This window comes from Eurosta solidaginis, chromosome 4 (genome assembly GCF_040869045.1).
Source record: "Eurosta solidaginis isolate ZX-2024a chromosome 4, ASM4086904v1, whole genome shotgun sequence".
In the NCBI taxonomy this organism is placed as follows: domain Eukaryota; kingdom Metazoa; phylum Arthropoda; class Insecta; order Diptera; family Tephritidae; genus Eurosta; species Eurosta solidaginis.
The window spans coordinates 226646926-226672681 of record NC_090322.1 but is presented as its reverse complement, the minus strand read 5'-3'; the positions used below and the strand labels follow the sequence as shown (position 1 = coordinate 226672681).

At 35.7% G+C, this 25756-nt stretch overlaps 2 protein-coding genes across 11 annotated transcripts in view; both read right to left on the bottom strand.

Moving 5' to 3' along the window:
* The window catches only part of LOC137251044 (protein retinal degeneration B-like), a 140240-nt gene extending 131365 nt beyond the window's left edge, over positions 1 to 8875 (bottom strand). For all 7 annotated transcript variants that reach the window (XR_010953154.1, XM_067784926.1, XM_067784924.1 and 4 more), the window contains exon 1: positions 8619 to 8875. The gene's annotated coding sequence lies outside the window, so the exon portion shown is untranslated. The remainder of the gene's footprint in view (positions 1 to 8618) is intronic.
* Positions 8876 to 14868: 5993 nt separating this feature from the next.
* Positions 14869 to 25756, bottom strand: part of if (inflated) — a 175750-nt gene continuing 164862 nt past the window's right edge. For all 4 annotated transcript variants that reach the window (XM_067784916.1, XM_067784919.1, XM_067784917.1 and 1 more), the window contains 4 exons: positions 24893 to 25136; positions 22552 to 22721; positions 20475 to 22488; positions 14869 to 17358 (listed from right to left, as the gene is read on the bottom strand). In XM_067784916.1, coding sequence (XP_067641017.1) covers positions 17269 to 17358; positions 20475 to 22488; positions 22552 to 22721; positions 24893 to 25136 — 2518 coding nt within the window. In that variant the 3' untranslated portion in view covers positions 14869 to 17268. The remainder of the gene's footprint in view (positions 17359 to 20474; positions 22489 to 22551; positions 22722 to 24892; positions 25137 to 25756) is intronic.

Sequence of the window (25756 nt, the reverse complement as noted above, 5' to 3'; positions counted from 1 at the left end):
CTATATGAACAATATCGTTATGCTTTACTGGGGTGGGTGTAATGTTTAAACTGTATTTTATTGGAGACCTATCGTGTTTTGCAAGCTTACAAATTTCACAGTTATTGATGTACTTCTGGATTTCTTTTTGGAATTTCGGGTAATAATAATTTTTTTTCAATTCTTCGTAAACCTCATTAATACCTCTATGATTATTTTTAATATGCGTTTTTTCAATTAACTGCAAAAGACTTTCTCTATCAGTTATATCTTCTATAAATAAATTTGCCTTTAGTATTTTTAGGCTTTTGTTTTTTGCAAAATATTTTATATACAAAGCTTGGAATTCTTTGTATAGCTCAATATTTGGACAAAAAACAACTACGAGTCCTTTTGAAGGAAGTTTATCTTTTAGGAAGTTCAAAATACCACCCGCATTCGACACCTTTAAGTTATGTCTGATCTTATTTTTGAACATAATTTTTGTTTTACAAGAGTTTTCGTTTGATGTTTGGATAACTACCTGATTTTTAAATATATTAAGAGGATTTTCTGTGATTTTAATATAGTCAGCATCATCGCTCTCTGCGCTATGAACTGTATTAGCATCTTCATCAAATAATTCATGTAAATTTATTTCAATTCCGCTATTTGATGCCTCATAACTTAACCTACTTAGACCGTCAGCGATTACGTTTTCCTTTCCTTTTATGTAATTTATTTCGAAATCGAACTCATTTAGCTTGATTTTCCATCTTTGGATTTTTGCATTAGGTTCTTTGATATTGTTAAGCCAAACTAAGGGCCGATGGTCTGTTTTTATTACAAACCTTCGCCCAAAGAGATAAGGACGGAAATACTTCGTTGCCCAAACGATGGCTAATAATTCTTTTTCTATTGTACTGTAATTCTTTTCATGGCCATTTAATGTACGGCTCGCAAATGATACTACTTTATTTCCTTGCATCAGTGCAGCTCCTAACGCAAAATTGCTTGCATCAGTTACAAGTGTGAATGTTTTATTGAAATCGGGATGAACTAGAATAGGATCATTTTTGAGTAACGTTTTTAATTTTTCGAAAGCGTTTTTATAATCTTTATCGTTTGTATTGATTTTCGCACCTTGTTTTAAATACTTAATAAGATGGTGAGCTATCTTTGAATAGTCTTTTATAAAACGTCTATAAAAACCGGTTATGCCTAAAAACGATTTTATTTCCTTTTGTGTTTTGGGCAGAGCTATTTTATCTATAGTTCTAAGCTTTTCCGGGTTGGGTTTGATACCTTCAGAAGTGACAACATGGCCTAAGAATTCAGTTTCTTTTGCCAGAAAAGTGCACTTGTCAACCTGCAATTTCAAATTTGCTTGGCTCAAACGTTTTAATACTTTCTCTATTGCTTCTAAATGTTCTTCTATACTTGTCGAAAAAATTAGAACGTCATCCAAATAAACTAAACAGATTGAACCAATGTATTCTTTCAATACGTTGTTAATCAGTCTTTGAAAAGTTGCTGGCGCATTACGGAGACCAAACGGCATGCGTAAGAACTCATAATGGCCAGTTGCTGTCGAAAACGCGGTTTTTGGAATGTCGTCGGGATGAACCTCTATTTGATGGAATCCCTTTGCCAAATCAAGGGTAGAAAAATATTGGCATTTGCCTAGTTTATCAAAAATATCATCAATGTTTGGCATGGGAAATCTGTCCTCGATAGTAATATCGTTTAGTTTCCGATAATCAATTACCAAACGCCAGTTTTGTTTATTAGAAGAATCTAGTTTTTTCGGTACGATCCATATTGGACTATTATAAGGACTATTTGAATGTCGTATTATATTTTGTTTTAGCATGTTTTCAATCTGGCTATCAACTTCTGCTTTATGCACCTCAGGATACCTATATAATTTGGAATAAACTGGCATATCATGCTTCGTTGCAATCTTATGTTTTATTTCATTAGTAAACGTGAGGTTGTCGTCTTTATCGTAAAATACTTGCTTATATTTTCTAATAATTCTTAACATCTTTTCTTTTTCATATTCTTCTAGGTGGCTTGTTCGAATTTGCGAAAAAACGTTATCTCTTTCAACTTCGCAATTAAAAACAAAGTTTTCTTTGTAAGCTAAATTAACATAAGCTTCTTCCTCCGTAGATAAAAATAATGTTATTACAGCATTACTTGTAATTAATTGTCGATTAGGTAAATCGATTATACAACTTAAATCTTTTAAAATATTATTACCTATAAGTCCATCAAAGTTTTCATGAAAAGGATATTCTAAAAATTCGCAGTGATAATTATTTAAATTGAACTCTTTAAATATTGGGAATTTGCAAAGTTTTGTTATTGATATTTTAGTACCTAGTGCTCTTGCTACTACGTTCACATTTTGCTTAAATTTGGGATGACAAATATTAGGATTAATTATACTAAATTCGGCGCCAGTGTCAATTATAAATCTTAAAACCTTCACAGGATTATTTATAACTATGTAAGGAAGTCTTGCTCGTCTGCTACAGGAAAATTTACATTCGAGTTTCCTATCTCCATAGGTTCTGCTTGCTGGTTAACATTATCAAAATTATATCCTCTTTGATTCCTAAAAGCTGATTGCCTAGTTTGGTTTGATCTACTGTCGGGATTAAATTGTGGAACATTTCTATTTGTATTTTGTGAAAAATTTGATCGCCTTGTTTGACCTGTGGAATTGGAGTTTGAGGGGTTATTACAATAAAAATTCGGATTGAATTGCTGTTTATTTTGATAAGACGAAGTTTGTTGGCCTATTGGTACTGCTATGTTATTGTAATTAAGCCTATTTGTATTACTAAATTGCCTTTCTTGAATGGAGTTGTTATTATAATTATCACTAAAGTTCGTTCTTATACTTGAATTCAAATAATCTCTTTTTGCTGGACCAAACTGGGTGTAATGCTGATGTCTGGCATCTAATATTATCTTGAAGGCATCTTCCAATGTTTTCGGGTCTCTAGAGAATATCATAGTACGTGTTGGCTCAGGAAGATGATCTCTAAAAGTTTTAAGTGAAATCCTATTAACTTCTTCAGTTGTATAATCCGTATCTTTATGGGTTAAATTTCTATTATGAATCCTATTAGCAAGTTTGTTAATTTTAAAATAAAAATTTTCTATTGTTCCTTGTAATCTACAAGTTTTTAAATCATCCATCAAGTCATTACTGCTATATTTTTCGCCAAAGTTTTTAATTAAAATATCTTTTAAAATCGGCCAATCGGTTACATTAGCGTACCTATGAATTGCTTCCCTAGTTTTACCAACACATTTGTTTCTTATGTAGCCATAAAGAATATTTTTATTAACATTGTCAAACTCTGCCATTGATGGAACAATATTTTCAACTTGACTTATAAAATCAGGTAGCTGATTTGGATCGCTGCCATCAAATTTTTCAATATTTTTAATGCAGGTTAAAATTAAATTAAATTTGCTTATTTGTAAAGCATCCATAATGAATTTTGTATATATTTTTCCTAATTATATGTAAGTACGTAGGAAGAAAATATGCAAAGTAAGTGCTCTCAGTAATCAAACAGAAAAGAAAATAAACATGTATCAAGTTGTAGTACTTATTGTTGTTGGTAATTATAATTGTTGTTGCTCATGTCATTTGCTCTGCTACTTGCTATTGCTGGCCACTTCTCCAGTTGATGACTTTGTGCAGTTAAATAAATGCGATGTAAACTTTGTTGTTGTCGTTCGGCTCCAAATACTGCTCCTCTTTTCGCAGAAGATAATGTGTGTAAAGTTTAAGTTGCAATCGGTTCCCTGAGAGTGGGTTTCTCAATTCACGATTGTAAGTAACTATTGTTGTTTACATGTACTTAGCACGTATTGTCTATTTATTTAATTTTTTTTTCTTATAGCGTTTTTGTTTTTATTAGAGGGAGTCAAGAAAACGATACAGTCGGAGTGTTATCAATGAGAGATCAAATATTGTTGTCGGCTTTGTTTTCGACACAAAATATTCTTGTTTTATCTCAATATGAGAGTGAAGATAAAATTTTTTGTATAACAGAAAATTGATGGCGATTAAAATTTTTACAAATTTTTCCCCTTCATAGAGATCACACCTTAGATTTTTAATTTTATTTTTTCAATATTTGTTTCTTTTGCGGTTTTGTTGTTTTTGTTAATAAACAGTTATTTTGAAAAGAAATATTTTCACTCAACTTAAGTTTTTACACAATATTTATTTGCCTTTTTTTTTTTTTCCAATAAGTATAACTTTCATGTGCGATTTTTGTTGTGTTTAAATTTTCAGTTTTTTATCCAAAGACATAAATGTTCACTTAACTCCACAAAATATTTGACGATTTGCACATAAAAAAACATTGACCTTGCAAAAGGTCACAGTTTTTCGAACAAATAATATTGGTTTTTGGCGCTAACCAATTTCACAATTTTATGTTTTCTAATATTTCTTTTTGTTCCAAGTTCAGGTTATACTTATATCAGTTCACTTTTCCATTAACAAGTATTTAATTCTGTTTAAATATTGTTTTATATTTATTTTTTTTTCCTCGTCGCCATTAACGTTATTAAAAACACAAACGCACTCTTTGCTATCTGGAAAATAACTCGGCTTCTTTATTTCAGTAAATTTTTATAAAAAACGTTAGTTATCTAAAGCTTACGACTAATTTCTCCTCTTTAAATTACTCTCCTTAGTCTTAGTATATTTACTCTTAAAACTATGTAACTTAGTTAAGAGAAATATGTATGTACTATTTGTTAAAAGTATGTAAATATATGTATGTATAAAAGTATGTACAGAGCATATGGGTCCTTATATTACAATATAAGTTATACATACGACCTCTCGTAACAATTTTTTTAAACAATAATGCATGCTTATATGCTAGCATCTTGTGAAATGCAAGCTCTAGCTAATAAAATGAGGAAGAAATTATGAATAATCTCTTATTCGAAAAATCGGTTGTATGGGAGATATATGCGGACCGAATTTCGTGAAGATGTCTCAAAAAGTGTAGGACTAATTTGCGTTCAACAGGCAGACGGACACACTGACAGACATCTGTTTCGGTATAACTTTGGTGTAGTTGAAGCATCCTTTCGAGTACACTTTGGAACTATTTTCGGAATCATTTCGAGACTATTTCGGGACTAATTTGGGAGATTCGAAACGATGCTGAAATAGTCCCAAATGGTTCGAAAATATATGATCTAGTTCGATCTCTTTAAAAATTTTATCGAGTTCCGCCAAGCCTTTACGCATGGTCAAGGGTGACACTTAGCTCCATATTAGTTGATGTGCACGCGCATCCCCAAACCATCCCCCCCCCTATCGCCTTAAACTGAATTGAATGTGTCCACTTTTAATGGAATGATCTGGTATGTCTACGATTTCTTAGAGGGTAGGAATGTATGTATACATGTAAATATTTGCATACGCTATTAACAAATTATTGCGATATAGAAAATTTGCATATAAAATTATAACTTTCCAATTTATAAGAATTTATTCAACTGTTTATTCGGCATAAACATTTGCCATACACGAATGGATTTTATTGTTTTGTCTATGGTTTATACCTTCCTATCTAGTTCATATGAATAAACATTGGCCAAAATTATCGCCAAATTATTTAGATACATTAATGCAGCGTTAAAATATTTGTTTGTTTTTTTTTTAGATATTCAGAATTAATATGTTCTTCCAGCGTATAAAACAACTCAAGGTCAGAGCACGGAAAACTATTTATAACTATGCTTATGATACACAAGCAAAGTTCTCTGTTCACAATTTGTATAGGTGCGGTATATCAGGATCCTTCTTTCAAGTTACTTCATTCATTCATTAATTGGCGCTTAACGACATTTGTCAATTTTTACATTTGCGCAACAAAAGTCCCTATTCCGCTATAACTGGTGCGAATTGGGAGCTCAAGGGTATTCAAGTGTTCTCAATTTGACCCTCGCAGCTCCGTGAATGTTCTCCATTTTAGTTCCAGATACCGGTACCTTGCTACAACCGGCCGTAGGAATTTTATTTCCATCTTGACGCGACACTGTCCATGATTACGTTCCATACATCAGGGCGGGTAAGACTTATTAAGCGTTGTCAGTCTAAATTTGTACTCTTTCTAGACTGACGCTGCTTTGTTGTTATGCTAGCTCCCAAATAGACGAAGAACTTCACTGTCTAGAAATTATACTCGTCAACCATTATTTGGTTGCCAAGGCACATTGGATGGCAACAATTACTTCCTCTTCTCCTCGTTTACCGCAAAACCCATTTGTTTTGCCCATTTCCAAACCAAAGAAAACAGAAAGCAGGTCTGAAGCTCTACTGATAAGGGCCACTTAGTTCGGCGATGGTGGGTTCCAGTCTGTCACACTGAACGCGAGATAGTTTGCAAAAACTTGCCGTTCTATAAATCTTAATATATAAAAATCACGTGTCACTATGTTTGTTCCCGATGGACTCCTAAACTAATGAACCGATTTTGAATTTGTTTTACATCCCCGGGCCCGGGGTTTCTGAGGGGGCCCGCGAGTTAGAGGTACTATGACATTTTTTTAAATATATTATCCAGAGGAGGACTGGGACTGATCCAGATTTATCTTATTTCTCCATTCCATACATTTCACTGCGTGTTCTTCTGCATAATAGGTTATTTATCGAAATAACTAATAAAACGAATTATGCTATGAATGAACCTATAACTAGGACTGTACATCTAGCAAATCGATTCAGTAGTGTTATTAATTTTAATAACAGCTTATATAAGTTAAAGCTTGAATTGTTTTCTATTTTTAACTAGTCTGTAAGAAAGCATGTAGTTATCGACATGTAAGAATTGAAGTAGATTATGGTCAGCACAAAGCATTTATCAAACACCAAAGGCATGTCTCAATTAGGTGAATCCAATTTCAAGGGGTTATATTCGCAACCCTCTCAAGGGGTTGCCAGCGCATTACATAGTTTCTCCAACCCAATTGTCAACCTTACCTAACCGTGGCGAATCCTGTTTCATTGACAGCCGAGCTCTGGCGACACCAAGTTGCTCATGGAACTAGGGGGTGGGGAGGGCGGGATGGCCTAGAAGGTTTAATGTGGTCATATAAATCGTTGCCGAGATGGTTGGGCTAGTACCTTAATAGTGCTTTCTTACTGGGACGTACCGGATCCATGTATACCCGGCAAAGGACCATCAACATCGGGCCAAAGCCTTCGGGTTGTCTTCATCTTTAATACAACAACAACAAAGCATGTACTTTAGACTGAATGAATTAAATAAATAAATAAAATGCGCGCACAAAGAAATGACTAGTAATTCCTATTGATATTATTGACTGGTTGACTTAGCACATTTTTTTTTTTGAACAGTTGACGACTGAGCACAATTACACATCATTGCAAACAGCATGTAAAAATTAAAAATTAAAATATTTTTTTCTTGTGATCGATGTATTTTGAATTCAGTTTTAAAACTGCATTAAAATACAATTTTTCAAAAAAAGTGACTTAGCACATTTTCACATCAAGCTAACGATATGCTTTTTAATCATAATTGTGTGGAATATTTATAGGCGCGCTCAAACTCTTCTTCATTATATCGAAAAACTATACAGCGAAATCAATAAATTTAACTGTAATTCAGTTGTTGTTAACAATTTAATACATGGAAGTGAGAAACGAATATGATATAATTTTAATATTGTTAACTTTGTAAACATTCATGACTTCAACGGGCTTTATGACCTTTTGAAATAATCATAAAATCAATCGACGTTATGGCCGCTGACCTTATGTCACCACTCCAACAAAACGAATATTGGGAACTTATTTCGTTGACACTGTAATTTTGCGTACACTGTGCTTATAATTTCTTTTTTATATTTGTTGATAAAGCTTATCTCATCTGTCATAAAACTTTTATTTATGACCATTCCATTTTTCCAGCAATCATAATCGACAAATTATCTGGTCACCTTATTCAATGCGCAATTACTCTCAATACAACAAAAACTTGAAAAAAAAAACAATAAACATCTGGCCCACATAAAGAATATCTGCGATTAAGCGGAATGTAATTTCTCCGTTTTTGTTATTGTTATAACTTTTTTATGCACTTTTTCTTTGGAAGCAAAGGTAAGGCAACATTTTAATTGAAGAAAGTAGTTTAATTCATCATCCAGAAATATTAGTTCAATGTTAACTTCACACAAAACGAATAATCGATTTACTACGAGCAGCAAGTCGACAGCAACAGATACACAACCAGCTGCCAAAACACAGCGAGCTCCACAGACGCAGCAGCAGCTGTTTTTGTATTTTTTGTGTATTTACTGCCCCGGACAATTTTATGGGGGCAAATAGAAATTTGTTGGAAAAATTTTCAGCATAACAAAAAACCACCTTAATAAATTGATATTTATTTTCTTGATTAACTCAATTGAATACAACAGAGCAAATAATTTGGCGGAGATTTACACTAAAATCACGGCCACAATAAGTCGTAAAAAACAAATTTACCAATCATTCACTTAGATATTATTGTGTAAGACTTTTACGGCGGGCGTGGTGGTTAGCTCGCATAATTAGATTTAAACATTGCATTTACTATTACCGTTGTTTCTTTTCTTTCTGCCTGCTGCTGCAAAACTTTATGCAATACGTTTTGCTGGCAAAGCAAACAACAAAAACTGCACCAAATATAAACAACACGGAAGATGAATTTGCAATATTTTTACACAATATTTAAAACATTCCATGAATATTTGTATATCATTTTCTGCTAGCACTCAAGCTTTTACAATACACAACTATAACGCCAACGCGATTTTGAAAAGCCTTTGCTTCAACGCTAATGTCGACTGCCCTTGGCGAGCTTCTCACGCAAACTGATTTTATTCTGTTGATGCTACAATGCCGCACGAAATGCTTGTCAAGCTCCAAGTAGTGGAGCTCATTCAGACAATGGGGAGAACCCAATATAGCTGTTAATCTGTAAAAACACAGCCCATTGTGGGTATGTGGAATGTATTGTGGATTGTGATAAATGTAAACTTAGTGCACTCTGCTTGTATTTGGTAATTTCTCTAAACAAAAAACTGAACGAGAGTTTAAAACAAGTAAAGGTGTCTAAATTCGGGTGTAACCGAACATTATATACTCAGCGTGAGCTTTAATTGTACATTTCATTTCAGATAAATTACTTTTCGACATAACACGTGGCACCGCCCGTTTAAAAAAAAATTTCTCCCCATTTCCTCTTACAATAAAGCTTGATAAGTTAAATATCATTGATTCAAAACTATTTTTTGCTAAGTTAGTTATAGCTTATATTCTAGCCAACGACCCTTTTAAACTTGTTTTATGTCTAAGTTGCCGTGGTCTTTAACCGATCCCGTCTATTTTTTCTAGAAATATTTTCTGCTATAAGGAAAATATATGTATGTGCACAATTTCATTACGATATGTTAATTTTTCTTCGAGTTGTGGCTCCCGAAACATAGAAAATTGCTTAGTCATAAAAGGGGCGCTGCCACACCCATTTTCAAAAATTTTAGTGTTTTCCAATTTAAGGTTATAATTCAATTTAGAAACTAAAATTCTATTAATACAAAGCTCTTTTTCGCTAAGATATAGCTTATTATTTTCGTCTACGACCCTTTTAAAAATCTTTTATTTAAAAGTGGGCGTGGTCTTTAACAGATGTCGTCCATTTTTTCTAGGAATATTTCCTGCTATAGGGAAAATTTGTGTACCAAATTTTATTACGATCCGTTCTTCGAGTTATGGCTCCCGAACCATAGAAAATTGCTTAGTCATAAAAGGGGCGGTGCCACGCCCATTTTTTAAAATTTGAAGTTTTTCCTATTTATTGTTATAAATCCACTTGGGAAATGAAATACCATTGATATAAATCTCTTTTTTGCAAAGATGTAGCTTATTTTATTCGTCCACGACCCTTTTAAAAACCTTTTATATAAAAGTGGGCGTGGTCCTTAACCGATTTCGTTAATTTTTCTTCAAAGCATTTCCTATAACAAAGGCAACCTCTCTGCCGAATTTTTTTACGATAGGTTTAAAGATTATTGATTTATGATTAATAAAATTTGTAAAATTGATTTTATCACAAGTGGGAGGTGCCACGCCCAATTTCAAACATTTTTTCAAATTTTTATCCATAGTCTCAATATCAGTCCGTCACGTGTCAAACTTCAACAATCTAGGTATATTATTTACTAAATAATCAGGTTTTTTGTGTTTTCCAAAATGTTATATATATAAAAAGCGGGGGTGGTTATCATCCGATTTCGCTCATTTTCAATACCAATCTATTCTGGGTCCAGGTAAGATCGTGTACCAAATTTGGTCAAGATATCTTAATATTTACTCAAGTTATCGTGTTAACGGACAGACGGACGAACGGACATGGCTCAAACAAATTTTTCTTCGATATTGATGATTTTGATATATGGAAGTCTATATCTATCTCGATTCTTTTATACCTGTACAACCAACCGTTATCCAATCAAAGTTAATATACTCTGTGTGCAAAGCCCGCTGAGTACTAAAATGAGAAATCTCCGCGTCAGAGACCTGGAAGTCGCGGAAAATTGATTTGCAAGGGAGCAAAAGCAAACAAATTTTAGATCAGGTGAAACCGAGTATATTTTAAGGGCTTGGCAAAGTTGACATGGTCATAACGCCATAGTCGTAAAAATATGTTTACTTAATCAGAAAGCGTATAAAATTGCAAGCAGATTCCATAAATAATAAGTCTCTTACTCAAAACGTATCCAAAACAATAAATAAAATATGCAAAAAACTAATAAATTCACGAACTAAGATATTTATAGGTTATGGATAGGGCGAGATACCAAACACCAATTGGTTGGCTATGGTATGGTTGTGGCTAGGGCATTATGGTATGGCACCATTGACCAATTACATTGATTTCCATAACGTTGGTTGGGTCAGCTGTTTTATATGGATATGGATACGTTAACTTTGCCAAGGCTTTTCCTTGTCAGGCTGTCGAAAGCTGTCGTAGTGCACCGCTAATTTAGACTCGAGTGAATGAATACGTGAGAACGTATTTGCTGTTATCCAACAAAGAATCAGCGCACTCGCGCCTTGGCAGCAAAGTCACTATCGGATCCGCCAAGTACTAGAAAGTGAAGAACTTCGCCTATCTGAGATGCAGCATTTGCAGAGAATACAATGTCAGCTTATATATCAAAAGGATAATAATTCTTGCCAACAAGAGCTACCTTGGACTGAGTAGGCATTTGAAAATTAAAGTCCTCCCTCTACAAAGTTACGCTCTACATGTAGAGATCGGAATCATGGACGCTGTCGCTAGAAGGCGAAATAGCTTTTGGAGTGTTCGAGAGAAAATTGCTGCCGAAGGTTTATAGAAATGCCCGTTATGGCGATTATAATAAGCCTTATGAGCATGTATATGAAGAAATGAAATACGATTTTTTCGAATAGGACGGCCAATGGTCCATTTTCCGGAAAGAAGAGTTTCTCAGATAATAATTTGCCAGCTAAAGAGGTACGCCTCTACCGAATTTCGAGCAAAACGCACTATAAATGAGATTTGTATAGGTTAGTCCCTGGTCCACTTTACGGATTGAAAAGTTTCTCAAATAATAAGTTACACATTTCAGAGTTGCAATTGAAGTTCAGAATGTTTTCAGAGTTTTTCATCTAAGTTCAGAAAATCTTATTAAAGAAAAAAGAAAAGGAAATTAAATTCAGAATTTCTATTTGTAGTTTATAAAATGACCATTGAAGTTTTGAAAGTTACAACTGAAGTTCAAACAATGACAATTGATAATTATGACCTTCAATTGTAATCTTCTGAACTTTAATTGTAACTTCCAAATTTCAAATGAAAATTCTGAACTTCAAATGCAACTTTCTGAACTAAACCCATGACGTAATAAAACCAGACAGGTGAAGTCTGTAGTACAACAACAAAACTTTGACGGCCCTCATAATCCGGTCATAAAGTTTAGAGTAGTAGGAAGGGAAAATTTTGGGTACTATTTTGCTACTGTTCTACTACTTTAGACATGAAATGTGCGGAATATAGCCAAAATCGATCTACATATTTCCAACTTCGAAAAGGGGACATAAAAGAAAAGAGAAAGTGGAATGCAATTCGACAAAGAGGGTCAGACAGGACCAGCCATCCAGTAAAAGCAGAAAATACAAATTAACGACGAAGTGAAGTTTCCATCACCTCCACAGAATTTAAGAAAGTAGGGGGCCTGTGTAACCAGCTAGCTAAAAGGAATCACATCGTACGTGATTCCTCCGTTAGCCAACGGCTACGACACTTAAAACCATCCTGCTCTTTCCTTTTAACGCAAGTCTGTGGATTGTTTGCCACCATCACGGCCTTCTAAAATTAAAGGTCCCACCACTGGGCCATTCTGGCGTGGTATCGAAATGCCATTACCACGCAAATAAATTACGAACTGAACTAAAGAATCCACCAAAGAATAGTACTGTCCCTGTCTTCCTTTGGCATTCCCGAAGTATGAAAACTGTCGATGAAGGTATTTTACTGAAGCGTTGCAAACAAGATTACCAAGACTGGCCAAATCAGCCGCCTCTCTTCTAACAAACGCACCACATGATTCTTCTTCCTTTCCTTACCGCGAAACTGAGACTAGGCTATCAAAACCATGGCTTCTGCATAGTTCATAGCACCGGCTTAAATTCCAAAATTTAATGCCTTGATCCCTTACCACAAGACGGCCTACATGGTGCTCTATCTTTCAAAACCCTTCGACGTGGCCAAGGCTCACTACCAGCAACGCTTAATTCAGACGCTAGACAGTGAAGACAAAAAGAATTGAATTAGTAAGAGGCTCCGAGCCATGTGGCTAATCTCCATTAATGCTAAATTTTTGCACACATTATTTCCACCCAAAAAACCTGCGTAAATCAAGGGGAATCTATACCAGTGGCAAAGCGAGTTCAACCAACTCGTTATGCAGATGAATGTCAAGTGAAAAAAAAATTTTGATTGATTTCGATTAATTGACATATTGTTGTATGTAAGGACTTGTATGGATAATTATAAATAAGAAGTAATTAGCTGTTGGGATAGCAACACCTGGGGGCCAATTCACGTTTTGTCGAGGGACAAAATGAAAAAAAAAAAAAACTCATACAAAAATTGTTTCAAATGTATGAAAATTCGTTTTTATTTTATAACTTCACAGAACGTGAACTGGCCCCATGATAAAAAAAAGAAGGTAGTTCCACTCAAGATTTTTTCACGTATTTGGGGATTTTTGAAGTTTCATAATGTTTGTTGTTTTGCCAGAAGCGTTGCCATACCGTTACTGTTTAAGGCGAAATTGCGGTTTTTCGGGATGGAAATTTCCTTTAGGATGAAAACGCTATGGTCATCTGAGACAATAATAATATACTTTAGCACGATTTATGTGAAAATAGTGAATAATTACTCATATATTAGTTAATGAGTCATATATTTATAGACACAAAAATGGCCCTATTATCATGTCCCTACAATGGATATTTCTCAAGGCATGTTGAGAAAAAGTGTACCTCCAAAGTCTGCACATCTATGTCAATGCTAAAAGGGCACAGAATGTGTATGGGCGGGGCTGTCCCAAAGTGGCCTCTGGTACAAAGGGCAAAAACACTTCTCTCTAAAATGGTTTAACAATTCCCTCCTAAAGCGCAACGCAATTCATATAATAATACAAAAATGAAAAATGTGGACTTGTAGCCAATTTATCAAGAAATTGCGGTGTCGGTTTATAAGCACCTCCTTTGAGCAAGCAGTTGAGGGCTATATTCCCTTGCTTTGCATACTTCGATCCATGTTTCTTCCACCAAAACAATTTTCGGGAGCTTGAAAAACCTACTAAAACCCCTCTTTTCTAGGCTGATATTTCGTATTAAAATATTCTTTTTATTTAAAATAACTAAGAAAGTAATTTAGTCGTATTCGTCAATATAAAATCCAGCAAAATTAGAAAAATTCGTAAAATTTTTCAATCTGGTAGCTTGTTTTTGGTGAAATTGTTATTGTCCCCACCAAATTCAAGTGGCTAACGTCACACTAAATGGAACTACCTCTATTTTGTGTATCATTCCTGGTACTGAATTCGCTTTTTGGGTAAATAATTAATATATTTGACATCCAGTTGTCAAATTCCTATAACATTTTATTTTGAATTTATTACACATACAAGTGGCGAATGTTTAAAAAAAACAAAAGTTCACAATAGTAAACAGCCTCGAACACCTGTTCAATCGCTGTTCGATTTCTTAAATCATTTTCCAATAGTATTTCTCAAATATATTTGTAAATAACATCTATATTGCTTTATTTACATATTTTAAAATCTTTGCTTAACTAGCTTCTCATATTTTATCTAATGACGAGATTTTAGAAATTAAAATCAATATGTAGTCTGTATGAAACACGAATTGGCGATTCATGGCACTTCAATTTAATAACGGCGAGCAAAAAACAAACCTTTATTCCATTCTTTGCCCATTCGCGACAGCGATTCTCCCTGTCAGCTGTTATTTGACAGGTAGGTATGGCAATGGAGGAATAGAAAGATTATTCACTTGTATGAATTCACAATGGATACGATAGTGAACGTATCTTGCAATACCAATATTGGCTCTCATTCGATCAATCTCGTTTAATTTGCCCATACGTTTGCCGACTCGATCACAGAAAACATGATACGTGTCCCCATTTAATGAAGAAAATGGTAACACTTTGATCTTAATATGATTTTAGAAAATAGAAATAACGCTTCTTTCTACTTACGCCATTTTGCAAGAGAGCTAGAAAACAATCCTTTTAATAACTACACAAATATCATATTTATTGATTTAATTTAAAAATTAAAATTTTCGCATTTACAATTATAAACTCTATTTTCTTCTTATTAAATTTAAAATTAATAATATGCAATTGATAAGTACAGTTAATACATTAATTAAGCCTAATTTTCAAAAAATGCGACTTAAACAATAAAAATAAAAATAAGAAAAAATTAATAATAATTAGTTTAAATTTATTAGGAAATTTACTTATAAGTGCATATAAATAAGTGTGCCAACTTAAAAAAAAGTTATTTAATCAGTTTTTTTTAGTACAATTAATGTTATAATTAAAAACTAAATACATTAAAGTTGTTTAATAGTTTTAAATTAACTGTTAACTAAGCAAGAGATTCGGATAGACTAACAATTTATATTATTTTCTATTAAATCCAATTAAGACTTTGCTTAAAGTATAAAATGTTTGGTATAAATTGTTTGCTACTGTGTTATTGCTATTGTTCTTTCTGCGTTTTTTTAGAAAAAGGCAGTGGTTGTTGAATTTTAAGCAAATTACAATCAAATTTGACGATATTTATTTTTATGTTTGTATTTACAAGAAAAAAATTATAATAATAACACTGGTTTACAGCCAAACTGAACCAGAGACGCCATTATAAAATTCCTATGTAAAAATCAAGGTTATTTTTAATTCTATGGTAACTTTCTTGAGATATTTACGAATTACGGTTAAAAAAAAAAAAATTGGGTCCACTTAATCATATATATCTTCAAGAACGAATTGAGTAATTCCAAAACGGTTTGAAGCTTTTAAAAGGTAATAAAATTTGCTATAAACTGTGCATACAACATTTTTTGCTAGGCCCTGCAGATTCAAAGATAAAAACTGTGTACTTTGCGAGGAAGGATCCCGAAAACTTTTTATTTTTTTGCAGATCTTTTTTTCTCTCTAAGCTCTGTTTTATAACAAGAAAAATAAGATTTCATTCAACAAAATCGATAGACTAATGCAAAAGTTATAAGCGTTCAAGTAAATATATCCATTTAATACTTAAGTACCCTACTGGTACATATGTATGTGTTAGTATTCGCTAACTAAATGATATACGAATACTAAGAAATAAAAAGTTATCGAGATCCTTCCCCGCAAAGTACAAATTTTTTTATATTTTTACAAAAAAAAAATATGAAAAAATCCGTAATGATTGTTCGTTATCTTGGAAGTTGCCGGGTCGAGCAAAAAGTTTTGTATGCACAGTTTATAGCAAATTTTATTAACTTTTAAAAGCTTCAACCCGTTTTGGAATTTCTCCATTCGTTCTTGAGATATACAATGATTTAGTAGACCCTGTTTTTTTTTTTTTTTTTTTTTTTTTTGAAAAACGGTATTTCGTAAATATCTCAAAAACGTTGCCATAGAATTACAAATAACATTCATTTTCGGAATCAGGGGATGATTTTACATAGGAATTTCATAATGACGTCTCTGGTGCAGAAAAAAATTGGAAATTGTGATCCAGTGTAATTAGTCAATATAAAAAATAATATAAATAATATAAATAAATATTAACTTTTATTTCGCTGGTGAAATTTTTTTATTAGTTTATATATTTATTTTGGTTTAACTTAGTTTATAAACATTGCTCTACAACAGCACACAAAACAGGCATGCACACACATACACACAAAAACCCACACATGCATACATTTGCACTTAATGTTTATTGCATTTTAGTTTTATAATTTTTTTTTTTTTTTTTTGTATTTAACATTAGTAAAATTAATATTAGCACTTTTTGCATTTCTTTAACAGGAGATAATTTGAAATTATAATTTTTTTTACAAAACTTTTTTTATCATATACAAGGCAACATTAGAGTGGTTCAATAGTTAGCACATTTTTGCTCTTAATTACATATTTATAAATGTTTTTACAATTTTTGTCATTTATTAGCGCTCTTCTCCGCAATTTTTATTTTTTATAAAAAGAAGAGGCAAAAGAAAAATTTTCGTGACTAGCAAAGATAGTTAATTATTTATTTAGGGTTAATTACAGAAAGTTAAAATTAAAATTTGTATGCTTTTTTGTAGCAAAAAATTTTTTGTTAATCTAACTTTTCTTCATTTCGTTCACTTTTGGTTAGTTGTTGCGCAAGCGCAGTTGGCAGCTGTTTATAACATTCAAGCACCGTCAATTTTGTCGTAAAATATTATTACAGCAGCCTTAAGACAGCGTTCTACATTTAAGCACAACATAAAAATTAATCTCATTACAAAGCTACCGTGAACGTTTAGAACAAAAACAAAAATTATATAAATGTACGGCAGCTTAAAATCAGCAACAAGGATATGTTGTCCATTTGGTGGGGTTTAGCGCAATATGAACTTAGTAGCTCCTTAACGCTCAGCAGCGCTCACAGATGTTCGTCGCCATGATAGCCATTGCGCAGCGGTTGACGCTCCATGGAGTGATCGCGTGGGCGATTGCGATTGAAAAAGCCACACTGTAGAAGAAAAAGTCATTTAATATTAGAAATTTTCACACTTATACCAAAAATTATAAATCAAATAATGAGTTCTAAATTTTTTTTTCTGCATGTTTTTATTGTGAAGTATAGTTGGCACTGATTTTTGCGGAACATGGTGATTTTTGACCGTTATTTCTGACTGTACAGCGCCAGTAGAGCGATACTACATCACAGCGGGTTAGGTGGCTTAGAATATACCCGCGGCAGGTATGCTTGTCGTAAGAGGCGACTAAAATACCAAGTTGATTCTAGAAGTTGTGTAGCTTCTCCAACCCAATTGTCAACCTCAACTACCCGTGGAGCGTTCTGTTTCTTTAACAGGCGAGGCTCTGGCGACCCCAAGTTCCCTATGGATCTAGGGGGCGAGATGACCTATAAGGTTTCATGTGGTCATACCAAATTGTTCCCGAGATGGTCGGGCTAGTACCTTAATGGTGCTTGTTGCCGGAATGCACCGGATCTGTATCCGGCAAAGGACCATCAACATCGATAACACCCCCAAAGCCTTCGGGGATTGTCCTTATTGCTAAAACAACAACAACAACAACACAAATTCCAATTCATGCAAATGTTTACCAATAATCGCAATTACATATCCAAAGACAGTTTTGGTTACAGTTAGAATAAGCCGTCACAATATGATTTTCCAGTCTCCAGTGCTCTAGTCTATTTCTAAATGTCGCAATACTTACGCTGCGAGTGAACGCTTTTGAATATTAGTAAATATGATTGCGAAAGAAACGCAAATGTCGTCACAGTCAGTCAGTCATGGTGCTATCTTTGTAGCTGTCGCAGCGATTGGCTGTGATCTTCAAGTCGCTTAGATAAAATCACAAGCACAATAATATTTGCAACGTCTATTGCGGCCGCTGTGGTGTGATGGTAGCGTGCTCCACTTACCACACCGAAGAACATCAAAATTTTAAAAACAAGTTTTCTCAATTAGAAGAAAATTTTTCTAAGCGGTGTCGCCCCTCGGCAGTATTTGGCAAGCACTCCGAGTGTATTTCTGCCATGAAAAGCTCTCAGTGAAAACCTTGCAGATGCCGTTCGGAGTTGGCATAAAACAAGTAGATCCCGTCCCGCTAATTTGTAGGAAAAAATAAAGAGGAGCACGACGCAAATTGGAAGAGAAGCTCGGCCTAAAGTCTCTTCGGAGGTTATCGTGCCTTACATTTATTTATTTTTGTTGTTCAGACGGTCAGAGAAAGATATTCTTATTGAGATACCGCTTTCGAACTACCTAATCTTTTCATTTTTATATATTGAGGTAGCAATACTTTTGAAATATTTGCGGAATATTTTTGATATCAATGGTTTCCACATAATACCGGTACCACTTCGGATTGATTTGTAAATAACTTCGGTACCAGTTCGAGATTGTTTTTTGCAAGTTTTTGATGTTGTATTGTTGTTATTTCATTAACAGGAAGCAACCGGCTCTAAACAGTACCCAGTTCTCGAAGGGTGACCCATTCTCAAAAATAGGTAAACTTGGAAAAAACATCAGTTTCAAAAAAATTGCTGATGCAAAAGTAGTCACTGGTTAAAAAAGAAATAACTGACTCCAAACCCGAAGTCGGTTCCAAAAAGTGTTGGATTTCGAAAAACCTAAAGATGGCACTGTTCCCAAAATAATCAGTGGTTTCAAAAAAGTTAACGAATCCGTTCCTAAAAGCGGTCAACACAGTATTTTCTGATCTGTTACTTTCTCTATTACCTCTCTTCCTTTTCTTCTTGTGACAATAAAGACATTCTCCGAAGATTTTGACGAGTGCTATCAATGTTGATGGTTCTTTGCGGAAAAAATGCGGTACGTTCGGATCGTCTCTTACGACAGAGATACCTAATGAGGGAATATTGTGGTCCACCTAGACCCGTTGATATTATTTTCTCAGTTTTACCATAGTCACTGTAGGTCGGAAACTAGTAAAATCTAGGCGATTGCAGGCCTTAGACCTGTCGAGTCCTCATGACAAAAAAATGGCGTAAAAATGGATACCAAATGGCGTAAAAATGGATACCAAAGTTTTTGAACACCGAAGGGCTTTAAACCAATCAGTATCGCGTCCTTTCTTCTTAACACGCTTAAGTGCCTGATTGATTTATAGATAAGGAACGAAATTTCTCAAAGCGCGCAACGGGTATATAGTCTCCCCTATTTTTGTTGATTGTGGTAATTTCTGTAACTCCTTCGAAGAGGAAGTTGTCGCCATTAAGGATGGGATGGATACGATTCTTTCCATTGCTACTAGTTTTAGATAATTGACAATCTGATCGGATGATATATTTCCACTGAGTTGGTAAAGGAAAGTAGAGGAAGATTTGACCTCTATTGGTGCTATCAATGGGAGTCAGTGAATGCAAAACAAATATAGCTTAAACGAGCCAATCTTAAGGGCTCAACAAACGGAATAAAACATTCAAACAGTCCACTTTGTTAACGCAAAGAAGAGGACGCTATCTATCTCTGTACTGGCGCGACTTCTTACAAAACGAACAAAATCGCTTAGGCGATTAAGCACCAACTAAAGATGATGATGAAGTGCGGTACTTTGAGGGTGCTGTGGAAGTTCCTGGCGTAGCTTAAGTTTGCTTCGAACTACATGTATTAAAACTAAACGATATCCTTCTTTCCGAAAATATATTTCCAGGCGTATCTATTAATTTGGGTTCTGGCAGGTTCTGTGTTTCCAACGCAAGTCCATGCGTACGTCATAATATACAGGAAAACCCTTCGTGCTGCAGCTTCATTGAGGATAATGACGTCGAATCAACGAGCCAACTAATATCCACTGTCTGGCTAAGTGAAGACTCGTCACACCAGCAAAGCAAGTAAAACGGATGCAGTGATTCAGATAATATGGCCTAGAAGGAACACTTTTTGTATCGCAGTTCCAACGAAAGGCAGTTACTCTTAACTAACTTCACTATTATTTTGATACAAAATAAATGATTCGTCCTAGAGACCCCATAATATGCCGTAGTTTTATTAAAAGTGAAGCAAAAGATTTATATTGAAAAGGTTTAAATAAAAAGAAGTTTAAACATAGATATCGGATAGTTGAAAAAAAAAAATTGGAAGTACTCACCTTATACAACAAATACACCAACAACAATAGGATAAGAGCACCTGCACACGCTGCCAAAACCACCACCCACAATGGCACCACATCGGGTACTGGTATCGGTTCCGGCACTGCTTTATAAAATATTTCATGCGTCTTAATAATCGGCACCTTCGGCTCGCCAATATAAGGTAATCGTGTCACATTTGACGCAGCCATCGTAGACACATTCAACGGCAAATTACCCGCCAATTTTTCCATTGTCTTCGCTACTGTGCGCATTCGTATGGCAACCCAAACACCTTCATCTTTAGCAAGATTCTTTGCAACACAACGTATTGTCTGACATGTTGAAGCTTTGCATGGCGAAACCCAATCAATTTGTTTCAATTCATCCGCTTCGGCTGTTGTGTGCTCACCAAGCACTTGCGAACTCGATGCGAATGCTGCTTCTCTGCGGTTGGCATGTTGTTGTCCAGCCTTCTCATGCTGAGTGTACGAGGAGGATGACGCCTTTGAAGACGTCTGATGATAGTAGCTCGGCTCAACGTGCTGCATATCTGATGTGCGCGCATTTCTTTTGTAAGCTTGCTGTTGTAACGCTTGTTGTTGTATACTTTCCTCATCATAATAATCTTCATTTTCCATGCCATAATAAGGTTTGTTACTGCTGGGTGAGCGTATGCGTCGTGTATAGGATTGTTGATAGCCATACGAGTTACCAGTGTTGCCGCCATATTGTCCATCTTGCTGACGTAATTCATTATCTACATTATCACGATTGAATTGACCCAAATCCAAAACACCCGCATGGAAACCTTGTCCACCACCAGCGGCTTTTTCAAAATTGCTAGCGCCAACAGAACCACCAAAGTTGTTGTAGTTGTTATTGTAATTTGAGGTTGACGCAACTGAGCCGCGGCGTGCATCATACGGTTGATAAGTGCGCTGCCGCTGCTGGTATTGTTGTTGCTGCTGCTGCTGGTTTTGATTAGGGCGATACGCACCTCCCGAAGAACCAACATAATTCGTATACATTGACTGCTGCGGTTGTAGAATGCCGCCGGGTCCAGCCATTTGTATGTGTCCGCGTGTGCTCTGCGCGCCATCAGGGCTACCCTGCATGTTGGAGCGCTCCAAATTTCCCGCTTGCTGATAATTTGCAGATTGTTGTTGTTGATATTGTTGCTGTTGTTGTTGCCGATTGAACGGCTGCGCGTAGTATTGCCCCGCTCGATTCAAATCAGTTGCATACTCTGTGCTACTCTCAACTACGTATGGACGTCCGCTGGCATCGTAGCTTGTTGTTGTATTCTTTGTGCGCACAATGACCATGGGATTGCTGGATCCGGATCCACCAGCACCGATGCCAGTTGACGAAGATGACCAGTGGTAACCACTGCCCGTTCCACCACCATAACCTGTTCCTGCACCACCACTGTATCCGCTTCCTGCACTTCCACCATAACCAGCTTGCGAGTTAGAAAATGCAGCCTCATGAGCGCGTTGTATGTGGGTAGCTGAAGCATCGCCGGGTACTTCTTGTGCATCTTCCTTTTCTAAGCGCCGTTTTTCTTCCAACGACAACTCCTTAGTGCCACGTCCTATCGTCACTGCTGTGCCAGCTGCATTACTGCCGTCCGACTTTTCGACGCCACTATAGATCGCTGAACCTGAACCACTAACGCTCCCTTCACTACTACCATCAGTAGCAAAGATCACACCACGCTCACGCAAATATGATTTATACATCAAATTATTATCCAGTTTTAATCTAAGTGGATTCACAGCCAAATGTGGATCACACACAATGTTACCATGCGTCTCTGGTTGGTTGAGAACGTACATGAGCAAATCACCGCCGACTGTTTCATTGGGATAATGTATGAGTATGACAGCTTCCTCAATGAAGGATGGGCCATTATTGCGTATATTGTAGAGATGCACAACTTGTGGACCTAAATCTTCTTCTTTGGTAGCATTTTCTACAGCCATATAATCGGAAGCTTTGTAGAGCTGGAAGTCTGGGAGTGAGGCGCTGGAGAGAGAAAACAACAAATTAGGTTAGAAATTGAGGTATCGTACATTTTTTTAAACTTACCCCTCAATAGCTAAATCAGTCTCGACCCAGATGTCTACGTTCTTGATGATGACATTGTCACGTTGATTACCATCAGTTTCAGCATTGGTTGAATTGGCTTCCATGTAGAAATGATAGCTGGGAGACATGCCATATCTGTGTGATGGCAACATGATAACATTGAACTTTGCCTGAAATGAGTGTACAATTTGTTTACAAGGAAGTCTGACTTTTTCAAAAGTTTAGGTTTATTCGCATTCCTGTCAAGATTGGCAAACTTAGGTTATATTAGTTAAGGTGGCACCTCATTTATAACGACGGAGCTGGATTGGTCACCAGAATGGCAGTTGTGAAATCACATGAACTGACGGTAACTCCTACAAACACTAGCTCAGGCAATCGACGCTATAAAAGTCTGATTAAAACTGACCTTGACTTATTATGAGTCCTCAAGAGATTATTTAATCTTACTTTAGCGAATGCAATCCTGGGACAAATATGAACATATGTATTTGAAAGGCATCCCAAGTTTCTTTTAAAAGGGGGAGGTGAGATGATTTAGCAGATTTGAGTACGACTTCAAATGGGTGGGCAATTCTTCACTCTAACCAAACTAACTAAGGGCTGAACGAATTACCGTCTACCCACCAGCGGGTTACGGGGTTAGAATATACCCGCGGTAGGTATTTCTGTCGTATGAGGCGACTAAAATACCGGATTATCCAAACCCAAATGTCAATCTCACCTATCCATGGCGAATCCTATTTCATTAACAGTCGAGCCTATGGCGACCCGATCTACTCATGGATCTAGGGGGTGGGAGGACGGAATGACTTAGATCGTCACATGTGGTTATAACAAATCGTTCCCGAGATGGTCGGGCTTGGTACTGGAACGTACCGGATCTGCATCCGGCAAAGGACCGTCAACTCGATAACACCCCCAAGGCCTTCGGGGAGTATCCTTATCGCTACAACAACAACAACAATAACAGCAACAGTTACCGTCTATAGTGCTTTTCTCTATCCCGGTTTGCGACGCGATTTCCTCTGCCCTCATCCCTACTTTCGCTATCAGCTTTTGAGTTAATTATCTGCAGCATATGAACACCTTCTGAAAAGCCTTCATACTTACTAAATAGAGGAAAAGTGATAGTGCGCCCCATTATCCGGCGTTCAAATAAAATAAAAGATCCGAAGACTCACAAGCCTACAGGCCACTATCTATAATAATACTAAGAAAATGGTTACCCTATTTCGGTGGCTTAGACAACCAACTAATATCTTACTGTGGGCAGCGAAGACTTCAACTCCCTACCCCATTTCGGTGGCTTAGACAACCAAGCAATATCTTACTGTGGGCAACGAAGACTTCAACTCCTGAGCCAATCGCTCATATTTTCTGGCCTCGCTAGTACATAATCTTATAGTTTATGGGCTGTTGAATCCTCCATAATCATTTATAAATTAAGTTTTTCCTGGTGCATCTCGGCTGCTTTCCAACATCCCAAATATCTGCAATTTTTGGCGGCAGGGCGTTATTTTAACCCTACATTCCAAGTTGAGTGCGCTTGAACCTGCGATGTACCTCATAGTCTGGAGGTTGGAACTATCGTCAGTTTGATCACAGCGGCGTGGACGCGCCATTAGACTTCCTCGCGCATTGATCATTAACTTAATCTTTAAGCAGGAGTTCCGTATGAGAAGAGAATGAAGATGTGGAAGGGTATGAAAGGGGGGGGGGGGGGGGCTACTGCTTCAACGAGGGGTCAAAACGTGGCTGCATTGCTGAGGTAGGGGGTTTCTCAAAACAAACTTTCCTATATCAATCTCCAGTTCTCATGATCATCCTAGTACAAGTCCCCAACAGTATTGGGGGTAATTAAAAAGTAGACTTGTGTTAAACGTTTCTGAGACAAACAGGATGCATTCTCTACTAACAACAGCAAAGCGAGAACTCTACAAAGAGAAAATTGGCATTTCAAAGTCGTATTCATTATGTACAAGGAATGGTAAACCACTTGAGCGATGATTGCAGGAGTTGTGACCAATTAACAAAAAACGGTCAATAAGTTTCTCTGTGGTACTCCAACCCAGCCAATATCAGGTACAAGACGTTGGGTAGCTTTGTGCATCTGGACCAAGGATCTGCATTTCATAGGCGATCAATTTCAATTTTTGTAGACCCATGATGTAGACATTATAGAAGTTTCACAAATTCACTGCACATGATTTGATTTATTACCGCGCGGTACCGCAACCCACAAACCTACCAGCTCTGCCCTAAGGATATCATGCAATACCTCACATGCTGCCGATCTTTTTATTAAAAATAAAATTTATAAAACAAAAAAAACACTCACAAATTTCTGACCCTGCAGGGGATTTCCAAGATCGCATTTCAGCGTGTAATTATTTGTTTCGGAAGGTGCAGAGCACGTTATTGGTGTATCACCTTTCTCAACTAAATTTTCAATTTTTATAAAGTCCAAATCTCGTGGCATTTCCATGTAGAAGGCAGCTTCGAAGGCATCTTCATTACGATTCGTGATAGTAACTTCAACAACGAGTGGTTTTTTGGATCCATGCAAATATTTATCGACAGTGCTGTAAAAGTAATAAAGACAAACATAAATAATTGTATGAATAAATTGAATGCATGAAGTTATTCTACACTACACTCAAAAAATATTTTTTTTAAATGGGAATGATTTTTCGTCATAGGTATTTTTTCCTCGAATAATACAATTTTTCTTGAAACAAGAACACTTGTCTTATACCAATTTCACACAGAGAGTTAATGAAGTGATTAGTCAAGTGTTCCATATTATTATTATTATTATTATTATTATTATTATTATTATTATTATTATTATTATTATTATTATTATTATTATTATTATTATTATTACTAGGTCTGGTAGCACTGCGACCTTTGTTCAGATCTATTGTGCAAGACATTTAAGCCTAATTTTGTATCTGGAGGCTTTTAATTTATCTAAATACCTCTTCAGGCTCTTGACTCCATATCACATAGGTACTAAGAGTCCCACGAGTCAAGATTTTCTACCTCAAATATGGTGGGGTTGCATCCCTTTGGGATCGATTTCCTGATGTTCGGCCCATAGATGCCAGCTACCGTTGTTCCGTCATCAAATTTAGATCCATCCGTGAACAAGACCTCTGAATAAGGGTCGTTATAGGGATTCCCTATTTCCCAGTGGGTC